The 12,791-nt window shown below is 41.8% G+C and overlaps 1 protein-coding gene across 2 annotated transcripts in view; it reads right to left on the bottom strand.

The window, feature by feature from the left end:
* igsf9ba (immunoglobulin superfamily, member 9Ba) overlaps window positions 1-12,791 on the bottom strand; it is a 73,238-nt gene that overhangs the window by 31,241 nt on the left and 29,206 nt on the right. For both annotated transcript variants that reach the window (XR_013901399.1, XM_026191692.2), the window contains exons 4-5: window positions 4,631-4,782; window positions 584-701 (exon numbers count right to left, since the gene is read on the bottom strand). Coding sequence is in view for 1 of the 2 variants with exons in the window: in XM_026191692.2 (XP_026047477.1) it covers window positions 584-701; window positions 4,631-4,782 (270 nt within the window). In the remaining variant the exon portion in view is untranslated. The remainder of the gene's footprint in view (window positions 1-583; window positions 702-4,630; window positions 4,783-12,791) is intronic.

The following is a 12,791-nucleotide window of genomic DNA, read 5'->3' on the forward strand; positions in this document are numbered from 1 at the left end:
GTGTGTGTGTGTGCGTGCCTCCATTTACTGTACTGCGAAGGAGTGGAGTTATTTCTCTGCTATGTTTGCACCTACAGAAGTCAAGCGTTAAAACACACCTTAAAAGCAAGATGCTCAGTTGCTTGTTAAATACACACTGTTAACTCCCCCAAGCCCCGCTGTATCAAGAGACCGAGAGAGGCTGCTATCACAACCATCTATCTGATCTGTGTCTAGCAGAGAGCCTGGTTAATGGACCGGAGACAGACAGTGACGCGCTCTTAGACAGATCCTGTTGTATACACATGGCTGTGCACACATTCACATACAGAGGCCCCAGACTGAGCTATTGACTGCCCGATACAGACTCAGAAGGTATGTTACATACATCAGTACCCCAGAGGAGTGCAGAGCTTTGCCTTTAAGTATAAATAATGGAACCTAACTACTATATCGATGCAATCAGAGTGGTATGCCTCCGGTAGAGACGGGGAAAGATTTTTCTTTTCAATGAAAAATCTGGCAAAATATCAAAACACATTCGGATTCGACTTTTATATTTGTAACTTGTATATCTGTTTTACTCATCCTGAGGAGACATCACCTTGAACCAACAGACGGGTAGTGTGGAGCACTTCTCCCTGGTCGCTGTGGGCTCGGCATGTGTACGCCCCTCTGTCATCTCTGGTGATGCCAAGGATGGTTAGTCTGCCATCGTGTACCTGCAAATGAATGGGCAGGAGAAAGAAATAAACATCCAGCCTTTATATGGCAAATTTAAAACTTAAAAGCCCTTGTTATGTTATAATTAGAATGATACCATATAGATGAATAGAAGTACAATTGTATAGTACCTCGAATGTATTCTGTTCAGATCATGTAGTTTGTTAAATTTTACTACAGGTCAAAGTTTCATGCAAAAGAAAAAGACTTAAAAGTCACAAGTGTGTCCTGATTTATTAGCTCCAGGTGTGATTCCTGCATATGGTCACCTTGGTAACGTCTAACTCAGTGTTACCGTACATCCCTGTGTGCAGGCACTGATGAGAACCAATAAGCGGCGAGGAAAAACACATTAACCAAACCTCATAAATTATGCAACAGGTGGCGAGAGGCTCTGTCCATTCATGTCACACACAGCTGTAGTCTGTCCATTCACACAGCTGAGCGGAGAATCTGCTATGCCTGCAGAATTATTGCTATTCATCTGTCTCTCAGATGCTTTATGGTACAAGCAGAGCAAACAAAGCAGAGCTTAACTTTTGCAAGGTTGTTGGGGAGCTGCATCGCCGTCATAACAATGTTAATGGCGAGATAACACCCTCGTGTGTGGCACACTTGGTTCTAGGAGTGTAAACTAACCACTGATTTAAGGTGAATTTATTGCTTTGTTGGTTCAATAATGACTGAAGGAATGAAACTGTCTTTATTTTAGTAGAAAAATAATGCTCTCTTTCCAATTCCAGTTCACCTCCTTCACATGCAATTTACTTTAAATGACCTTCTCTTATTCAAGGCTTATATAAAGGCTAAAATGAATTACATTAATCGTTAGCCGCATTCACTCTCTAAAATTGAAATAAAAATTTTCTTTGTGTGATTAGTGCAAAATTGTTCGGTGAGCCAAACTGAGCATGCTATATAAGAATGATTGCAGTCCAATCATCCAATCATCACCCATCATCCAATCTTCAGGTATTTTGGGATACCAGGTGAGAATTGGAGATCTGGTCTGAATTTATGTTTCTAAACTATCTATGCCATGGGGTATTGTAACCAGTAAGCCCTTCTGAAAATCTAAACTGTAACTAGTGCCATAACATGATGTATAGCTCCCTAGAAATGTGAATATGCAGCCCGGGCAGCTCATAACAACTGCGACTGGCCCACTCAGTACTCTCATTTCCTCGTAATTCTAATGCTAACTAGTGCATTGGCAGCAAAATCTATGTAGGCTCTACATAGATTCAATGCAGACATAAAAATTTTAAATGCAGCCAATTCCTAAGTGCTTTAACCTGCATTATTTTTTAAATGACCAATAGGAGGGTTGTAAATAAAACCTGTCTTTACATAGAGTTCTTTGGAAAAACAGCCTTTGGTTCCTTTGCTCTTTGTCTTGTTATGAAGCTTAATATCAACGGTGGCTACATCCATCTTTTACATACAGTCTATATTTGGACCGAACAGTGAAATAAACGTAGCTTGTGTTTTGCTAAAGCCTCAGGCACACAGGCCTAGAGACTGTTTGACAACTGTCTGTCAGCCAGTGGTTGTAAGAAAAATGTGTATTCTCCAACCAGTTGGCAGCTGTGGGAGGTTGCTAGCTATTGTTTGGTGAAAATGGCCACACAGTGGTACACAATTCAGCATGTTCTATGCAGACGATGAGCAACTACGGCAATCTGCCAACAAACCACATCCATGTGACATTTAAGAGGTATGTTTAGCCAACATTGAGGTCCCCCAACTTTTATTTTGAAACTATTTTTCAACCATTACTAGACATCAACAAAAGACCGCCATCTGACAGACATTCAGTGTTGAAATGTTTGCTGGAAACGTTCAGTCAGAGGCTGAGTGTAACACAAACAAAGACACTCATGCACAAAAGGTTATTTTTAGCTAGCTTGTCATTGCTAGCTATCAAGCATGTTTCGGGGACAGCGTGGTCTAGCATATTTTTAAATCCTGGCATTTGTTGTTGCACTGAATCTAAAAAAGCCAAAGAGTCTAAACCACTGTTAGATCAAATCACTAAACTCATACACACCACAAATGCAGCAGTGATGTTAACACACAGTAATCTTAACAGAATCTAAAGACATGCACTGGTCGTCATTCTGATCCAATACTTTCTGTGCCATAGCTGAACTCAATCCAAGGTGAGTGTGAGGAAAGTAAGCAGAATTCCAACTTCTGTCCTATGCACTTCACTCCAGTGAGAATGATATTTGGTTGGCTGCCACTGCCTTCCTGAGTTTTTTAAGTCTTCTTTTTCAGTTTCCTGGTTACTTAATAGATCTTTTTTTTCCGGGCTTTAAAAAAATGAGGAAAGTGAAGAAGGAGGAGAATGTGGAGGATGAGTGTTTCTGCTCCTCTCTAACCCCGTCTGTCACATTCCTCCCTTTCTCCATGACGTCTCCGTGGATCTGAGCATGTGGGTGAGCAAACATATCCTAATGCTCCCTATCGCACACACACACACACAGCTCTCCTCTCAGCACAGAAAGGAGCACTCCCGTATTTTAGGGGAGATGCAGCAAGAAACAGGTGAATGTACGAGGGGAGACGATAAATGCAAAGTGAGGTTATTAGAATTTGGCATTTGGCTCTCACTAAAGATTTTCCTTTTTAGTGCAACATTCATATTAGGGCTAATGTAATATTGATGCCGAAAAGGGGAGATTAATAATGCATCAGAATGTTGTCTAATCGTTTACTGAGGGAATGGTGTTAAAGAGAGGCGACTGATGGTGGGGCAAAAAAGGCGAAAATGAAAGGAAACGAGGCCTTTAACAGACACGCTTCTGTGCTGCTGTCACTTCCTTTGCTGTATGTTACACAGGCAGCTGTGAAAAGGTGATAGCGCCTGCAGCAGACTGCAATATCAGACACATACGAGAATGTGAAGGCATGCAAGCACCTTTGAAAAATCCTAAAAACAATTACAAGCAGTATGAAAAATTACCACCGTTGCTACACTTCTTAGACACGATCAGCAATCTGCTTGCATCTGTTACAGGCGTTTGTGCGTCTGGTGTGTGTGCGTTTTGTTTTAGCAATTAGCTGATGTTTGAGTCAGCCTCCCATATCTAACTTAACTTTTGCAAGACTAACTCCAGAGATGAATTTGCTGGGGGTCAGACGTGTAGGTGCAGGTAGTGCTTCTCATAGTATAGTGAGAGCAAGCGATCCTCCACTCCAGAGAAAGTGACACTTGCACCGCTCACTCAAGATCCAACATCCTATGGCTCTAATGCATCATCGCTCGTCGAAGCTTTTGCCACTGAATCATCTGTCATGGAGCTGTGGGTTGACTGTCTTTGATTTGTTGCAACTAACACTACAAACCTGATTTAAATGTTTGCAAGCACTGAGGCAGTGCCAGAAATATCCTTGCCATGACATCAGGCTGTCTGCATTTGGGAGTTTAAAAAAACAGTCAGGCATCACCAGACAACAAAGAGGGCTCAGAAATGTGAGGTGTGCCACTAAGCTGTGCTTAAAATTGTTCAGATTATGCAGGGTTTATTTTTATTTTTCCTAACGACATCACAGGGAAGACAGAACAGCCTGACTGTCAGTCATCCTGGAGCGATGACATAATTGTGTCCTAAATAGCCAAATATCTGCAGCTTTCCACTACTTGTACACCAAGTCTGTGGTGCAATGTTTCAAATGTACAAAAACGATGGGATGGTTCTGCTGTTTTTTCAGACTTCGGACAACACATCAGGTTTAGAGACTAAACCACAGCTCATGAAGCAGCTCGACAATAGAACAAACTGACATTAGCCCGAGTGAGACATAGTCCACAACATACTGTCAGTACAGATGGGCTCAGCGGATGATGCCATCTGTGCACAAACCCCACTTCTATTTTTGCACACAATCATAAATCGGAGTTATGTCCATGATATTTTCTTACCGAGTATTTTGCGTTGGTTGCAAGCTCCTCCCCCTCCCTCAGCCAGCTGATCATTGGTTTTGGATTTCCCTGGGCAGAGCAGCTTAGCGCAGTGCTTCCCCCTTCCTTCGCCTCCACGTATTGCGCCGGCGTCTCCGTGAATGAAGGTGGAGCTGGGGAGAACATAGGACAAGGAATTCTTGGTACCATCCCAGTATCCAGACAGAAAAATCTCAAAAGCTATTCTATGGACTGGCATAGGCCCTTTTCCCTCACTGCTTCTTAAGCACAATCATAGGTTTTCCTTACATTGATTGACTGGTGCAGTTGATTGATTGGATTGATTCAATGGTAACCACATGATGTGTTAAAAAGACCTTTGTAACATGTTACTTCTAACTTTTGAGACTGCCTTACCTCATAATCATCATCACATGTTAAATACTTTGGTTCATCACTAAATACCTGCATATTACTTTAACATAAGCCTCATAAGCCTTTATTTGGAGAAAGGTGGAAGAGACACACCAAATGACCAGGGGTGGAATCGCACCCGGTCCTCAGTAATACTCTTGCAGCACCTGTTTAATGTGTTTGGCTACACCATCAAGCAAAGTATCTCTATGGCTAAGAACAACCTTACATGGCAGCTGACTTATAAGTGCAGTCCTTTTTTCCCCCCCTTTTCATTTTGGATAAGTTTGGAAAACTGTACTGTAGTTTGCAGTGCTGTTGAATTTGTGTTACACTCAGGGATTTCCCTAATAGCACAGCAAACTACAGGCTCCAAGATGACACAGAGTCATTGAATCAGCACCAAGATGGCTTCAGGCATTCTGCCATTGGGCTCTTCTGCACGGCTGTTGTATTGCAGGCACATGTAGTACAGCTTTCCATTTTAGGGGGTATCTGTTTACAGCTGGTTGGGCAGTAGGATCACAAGTGGACAGCCAGTGGACATTTCCATTGAATACGCAATTGTAGTAATTTGAAATCACTTTACATCCTTAAGCACCTTTAATATTACAAAGAAAACCCCAGCAATGGGCGAGCACTTGGTGACAGTGGGGAGGAAGAACTCCCTATCAACAAGAAGAGACTTCCAGCAGAAGCAGGTGCAGCAATCTGCTGTGAGCAATTCTAAAGTAAAGGGAATGAGAAGAATAGAGAGGATTCAAACAACAAACAGACAAAACTACAAAGCACAGGCTGGACTAGACAAAAGTTAACTCTCCGGATTCAACAAATGCGCCGGCTCATTTCAACTTCTGTCAAAAGTGTGGTTTTGTTGTAATAGTTTACAGTGGAAATGTGGATCTTATTGAGAGTTTGTTGCATGGAAGTCCTACACCAGAAAAACAGATCTGAAGGCAACAAAATAACCATGCTAATGTTGTGGAGACATCTTTGAGTCTCTTTGGGGCGATCGTGGCTCAAGAGTTGGGCGTTCGCCTTGTAATCGGAAGGTTGCCGGTTCGAGCCCCGGCTTGGACAGTCACGGTCGTTGTGTCCTTGGGCAAGACATTTCACCCGTTGCCTACTGGTGGTGGTCAGAGGGCCCGGTGGCGCCAGTGTCTGGCAGCCTCGCCTCTGTCAGTGTGCCCCAGGGTGGCTGTGGCTACAATGTAGCTTACCATCACCAGTGTGTGAATGTGTGCGTGAATGGGTGGATGACTGGATATGTAAAACGCTTTGGGGTCCTTAGGGACTAGAAAAGCGCTATATAACTACAGGCCATTTACCATTTGAGGCTATTTAGATATTATAATACACATAATATGTGTGTTATTTTTTAGATAATCTCAATAGATATTTAGGATTCAGTTAAATGTTTTAGTTTGATATTGCAAAGCAGCATTTGCTAGCAGTGGTTGGCGCTGCTCTCCCAAAGTGCGGGATAGGATTAGGGTTAGGGAGAGCGCATAGAAGTGTTTATCGTGTGTTTTCAATCTCCAGCTGACCCCACATGACCCCAAGATTTTTGTCCACAGTTATTTTGACTGAGCAAGAACTAGCTAAGAAAACGCATCCAAAATGCGTCAAGCAAAGAAGAACATGTGTACGCATGATTCAACTGTTGAAGCTGTCAGGCCAAAGTCATTTGTGACTTTGAGACACGGGACACAAGCCAAAAAACCGACACACTGGTGACATATTTTCCCGTTGTGTTTTCGCTGGGCATCAGGACAAATTAGTGTTTACAGTACAAAAGATACAAGGCCAAATGTGTCCCACGTTGTTTGAGTGAGAATAATGAGTCTCGGCGGTCATTTACACTTGTATTTAGTGCTGTCCACTCATGAGCTAATTGTCCAAGACACATTTCAGAAATCTGAAGTAAATAGGGTCTAAGTCAAACAGGCATTCCTCAGATAGGACATGATGCAACACTTGCACAGTGGGACATGTACCAGGGTTGATAACAAGCTCCCCTGCAGGCTTCCTTCTTTTTGCTTTGTTTTTTAATACAAAACCACTTTGTAACACTGCTGCATTTCCACCTGATGTATCCGAGCTTCGCTAAGAGTCACACGGGAGCTGTTCACCAGCTCCTGCAGGCCAATAAACTGTGGCTTCCTCAGCCAGCTGCTTTCAGTGGTTCAACATAATATTTTGATTATAAGTAGTGGCACAGTGTTTAGTTAAATAGGGGGAAAAAGGCACTGCTATACAAGTGGGTCACCGCTTGCCGCTGGGAGTGCTGCCATGCTTAGACTGCACACAAGCACCTGGCATGGAGTAAACAAATTGGCCAATTAGCACATTTAGACATCTGCCCGTCCATTTTGCCCTCTCACTCCCTAACACTCATTACATTATATGATACAGCAGATTAATGGAGATTCTAATAAAATGCATGACTGATTTACGTATCATGCAGTTGATGGGTCGGCGGTTACATTAAACGGATCATGATGCATTATTTTAGTTAAGAGGCAACCCTGTGCCGCTGCTTCACTATGAGTTTCTGCATGTATAGTATGTCGCTGATTGTCACTGGTGGCTGCAATATGTATGCAGCCAAGTACGTTTACTCAAGAAAAGCAACTTTAAGCTCATAAACAGCGACATGCTTCGGCTCCAGGACATTTTGCGTTTCTGAAGAGGAGATCTCTCCTTTAATTTATACCAGTATTTCATAGAGAAATATAGAAATATTTATAATAATACAGCTGGTGTTTCCTCTTTCCTACTTCATCAGTCATCTCACAACAAGTCCAATTTATGTTGTGATCTTCTTGACCTGACTGACTTCGTTGGAAACCACTCAACAAAACCAGATATTGGTAAATAGTAGAAAAATGCTGATTGCACTCTAATGCAGCAGCATTAGTAGCACAATGCTGCTGCATTACAAACATGGTGAACATTATCTGAATGTTGTGTCCTTAAGAAAGAAGAGAAAATCCAGCATAGACCTGGCACCAGATTTGAGAGAATAATCTGACTCTTCACTTAATCAATCCACTGTTCACTGAAATTAGCCATCAATAAGCCATTCTTAAGGATGGGAAAAACAGAAGACATTTCTGAGCTACGTCAAGTTACATGAGAACTGTGCTAAAAAATCTGTGAGAAAACATGATGATGAATCCAAATTTGAAATTTATGGTTCAACTTGCATAAATATATACAGAGCTTTTGCAGTCATCTGTAAAACACAGTGGAGACTCTCTCATGGTTTGGATTGCATTTCATCCAGTACTTTCAGGGTTTGATCCACCATGCAATATCATCTGAAAAACATCTGATTGCCTTGGCTTTATTTGTCACCATGAGAATGATCACAAACACAATGCCAATGCAGTAAAAGCATGCCGGGATAGAAAAAGACACAGTGGAAGACTGTGCCATGGATTGGCCTCCCCAGAGCCGGGTCTTCAACATTATTGAAGCAGTGCGAGATCATCTTGACAGAGAACGGAACAAAACGCAGCCAACATCCAAAGAAGAGCTTTGAATGTCCTTCAAGACGCCTGGAGAACTATTCCTGAAGACTACTTGAAGAAAAGGAAATTAGAACTGTACTGTTTTTGCTTCATATACTGCATTATCTATTTTCCTAGCAAAATATAAGGAAATGAGGGATGGCTCAAGATTTTTACATATAGAGTATGGGTGGATATATTTAGCAGGTAATATTTCTGCACTTTTACTCGTGAGACATTTAATTGTAACGTGGAAATTTTACAGCACTGGTACTTTCACTTAAGTGAATCACCTGAGTACTTGCTCCTCCACTGTAAGCGCTGTTATTAATTCTAATCCCAAAGCTTTTATCAAGGGAATAAGCACCAGCTGACAGGAAATAGGTGGCATACATGGTGGTGCTGGTGACAGCAGCAGGCACTTTGGTCAACTTGGGATTTGTTTCACACCGTCAGGTACAGCTCATCACAGAGGAAGTGTCACAATACTTGGGGAACCTGGGAGTTGCTCTACAAAAAAAGTAAGCTGAGCATTAAATCTGCGCCCTACTTACAGCATCTCTTCATCAATTATATACATTAAAAGATGTTTGGAGTTCCCAAACTCCCCCTGTTCTTCTCTGTAGGCCATGCAGCACATCAGCAGATGGCCTGGATGCTAAGAAGCAGGGTAAAGGCTGTTCTTTTTGAAGGCTTATTTACTCAAGACTGTGTTTGCGTCATTTTATTTCCTTGCTTGTTTTGGGGGGTTTTTTGTTTTCCTTTTCTTGTATCTGTTCCTAAGAGAATATGGAGAATTGGAGTACATATTTTCATTGATTTCACATCACGAGTCTCAAAGGTTTAAGTGTAAACTGCTGCAGAGAGAAGAAAGAGGCACTCGGTGACACTTTCCTCCCTCTTCTAATGTCAGCATACGTAAGTTACTCCACAGCGTCTCATGTGTAATTAAGAGGAGAAACAATGGGACTTACTTCCTCTCACTTCTTCACTGCCACAATCCCATCCATCTCTTTTCTTTAGGTGGACGTAGGTTATTTTGTAGATTAGATGATCATACTAACATAAACTCTTAACTTCAAAAACAAATGTGCGTTTATCTCGGTTTGTTGCTTTCCTCCTCAAACTTATAGAAAGAGCTGCGTGAGCACAAGGGTGCTTTTATGTCTGTCAGATTCGTTTTTAATTACAGTGAAAAACTGATGTGAGTCATCCACATTTGTCTTTTCTAGGCATGTTTTTGGAATACATCATAGCTTTTAGGAAATTTGATATTAACTCTGGAACAGGCTGTGCTGGAAGTTATCCCTACTTACTATACAGTCTAAATTTTATTTGAATGTCTGAATCATTAACTGTAATTCTGAGTAATAAATGGCTGTAAGACTAGTTTCTGTTCATTTAAATTAATACTAAAACGTTTGTGCATTTCCATCACAGTGAGACCTTTGTGACAAAAAACATAATCATTCAAATCATCAACCAGTTGAATACGGACATTTTGAAACAACTAACAAATACAGTGAGCCTAAGGATAAAGCTTTCCTGTGCTTAGAGCCAGCGACAATATAGCAGCCTCGGTTATGATGAAAACTATGGAGACGAGTGAAAACGAGAAAAGTCCTGTTGTCAGGCGAATTTACAAATACGCTGGAAAATGATGTGAATACCTGACATTTGTTTGTTATATCAATCTGTTACACCTGCTTGTGTTTGCTAAGGCAAAATATGTCAAGTAAAGCTTCAGCTCATTCTGATTTATTCCAGTACCAGAGCACTTTATTTTCAGTTGCTCCCATAAGAGAAGACCCTGCAATACTTAATGCAATTAATGCAGATTATGAGAACCTGAGATTCATTTTCTTAACGATGGAAATGTGAATATTTTAAATTGAAGAAAAGTGAATCTTTGATTGTGTATGCTGCCAGTTAGACTTTTTAAAAAGAAATCAGTATTGGCCAAAATTCCTATCAGCATCCACAGGGCAACAATTACAACCTGTTAGGGTTGGGCGATATGTAAAAATTTTCCAATCGGCAATCGTCAGTCCAAGAATCGCCGATGGGTGATATATTCGCGCATGCGCAGACTTTTTGATGGGCGGAGCAATGTAATCATGCACGGACTGATTTGCACGTTTATGACACAGAAGAAGTCCAAACATGGACAAAGTAGTTGAAAAAAGCAAAACAAAAACGCTGTCAGCGTTAACGCGGCTTGAACGCGGTCATCACGATTAAAATTTTTAACGCTCTCAAACCATCTGGAGCGCAGAATGAACAAAATTTGGACAAACTGCCGAAATGCGTTGACAGAGACATTTCAGGGATTTTGCGCTTCACATGGGTTAATTGTTAATCGCGTAAGTCATGACGACGGCGCTGACAGCACTAAAAAAATATAAAGTCGCCAATTTGGGGTTTCTTTGGCTTTAAACCAGATGAAAAAGGTAAACCTAAGGATGTAACCAAAGCGATGTGCCACTTGTGCAGACGTATAGTGCGAGCAAAGTACTGAAACACGGCTAACTTGCAAGCGCATGTACGTGTCCATCATCCGGCTAAGTTTGCTAGGCTGTCACCAGCTTCTGCAGCTCCATCAACAAGCATTTGGGCGCACTCTGAGGAGGCTGCATTTGCTCGCAGATGAAAGAGGGTGCTGTTAAAACAGCACTATTTTTTTTTTTTCTCATGTTGACTGCTTCTATTAGCTCCTTCTATTAGACAAATATATCGTCGATAGTCGATATATTTGTCCAATCAGCTCGATATATTCGTCCGATCGAACCTTGCAGACAAGGTTCACTAAAGTCTTCACCCAAATTGTGTTCAAGGTCAAAATCAAATCTGTCATTTTATATATAATAACCTGCGAATTGTGATGGATTGTGAGCCAGATAAGCTGCTGCATCACTAACGTTCTGGTTAATACAAGCACACAGTTATACAAGAGTCATAATAGAGAAAAACATTTGTTAATTTTAGCTTATCATTTTTATCGGGGCATCTTATTCACCACACACACAGTATTTATTACATTTTGTACGCCCACCTCTAATTTAAATTTGCAAGCTGGGCTCCCGTAAAGTCTGGAGGGTGATTGTTCACCCCAGACTCACCATAGTGGACAGCACAGTGACTGACAAAGACAGATACACACGGGTAATAAATGGAGCTGACATTTGGGACCCAGTTGCATCGACCAAATGGGACCTAAATGCCAAGCCATCACTAACCCAGTGACATGGTGGCAAGGTCTGATTGTGTCTCTTTTTTCAAGTTTAAATATGCATGGATAAAATTAAAATCACATGACAATGATGGGGCACTTTCTTTTTGCTTTCTTAAAAAGCTTACTGATGCTTGAGGACTATGCTTCTTACAAAGGCAAGAAGAAGACGAGGGAGGGAGAAAACAGAGAGAGAGTAGCCTTAGTGTCTTTTTCGGGCACAAGGCCTTGCCATCTGACACCTGCCACTGAGTGGGCATGAATTCCCTCTCCGCTTGGCAGGAAGTTAAGGCCAGTCACAGGAACTCAAAGAAGCAGTATATGCAAATACTAACGGCCAAAGGAAATGAGTGCCCTTAGTGTCTGTGCCTAGGCCAGACGAAAATGGCACCTGCTTCCTTCACAGACCCCCATTTAGGGGACAACAGTAGCAAAAAGGCTTCATATGAACTCCCCTGTTAGATGTCTAGACGCTGAAACAGCTTTTGATTTTTTCATGAATGTCTGTCTGTTGTTTACATAACAAAACTCCAACTAAATATTTATACCAGCAAAACATGTCCATCTGTGAGTAGAGCTGTGCGTGCACTCTATCGAGAGCGGCATTGCATACATACATGAGGTCTTACAAAATGCAGACATATAAAATGCCAAATATACATGAGATTCGGGGATATTATTAGATGTGTTGAAGCCAGAGGAGCTCTGTTTCTGTTGGAAGGCCTGACAGGAGTAGAGACCAGCACACGAAGGAGGGGAGGGGGGCAGTTGAAAGTGAATATTGATGAAGCAGCTACAGAGATGCAGTATGCCTACACAACAAGACATTCATACGCACACGCCTACAGATGTTCACAAACTCCAAACATCACAAGAGTGCGCAGGTGACGCTTACTATGACCGATTCACCCTATCCGACATTAACCAGCAAACAGAGATTTCTTTCAGCCGCACACAAGCACGCGAAATGGGATGCTCTCGTGTCAGCTTTGAGTTAACGTCCGTTACATGGAGCACGCGTTAG

Source organism: Astatotilapia calliptera, chromosome 14 (genome assembly GCF_964374335.1).
Source record: "Astatotilapia calliptera chromosome 14, fAstCal68.1, whole genome shotgun sequence".
NCBI classification, from domain to species: Eukaryota; Metazoa; Chordata; class Actinopteri; order Cichliformes; family Cichlidae; genus Astatotilapia; species Astatotilapia calliptera.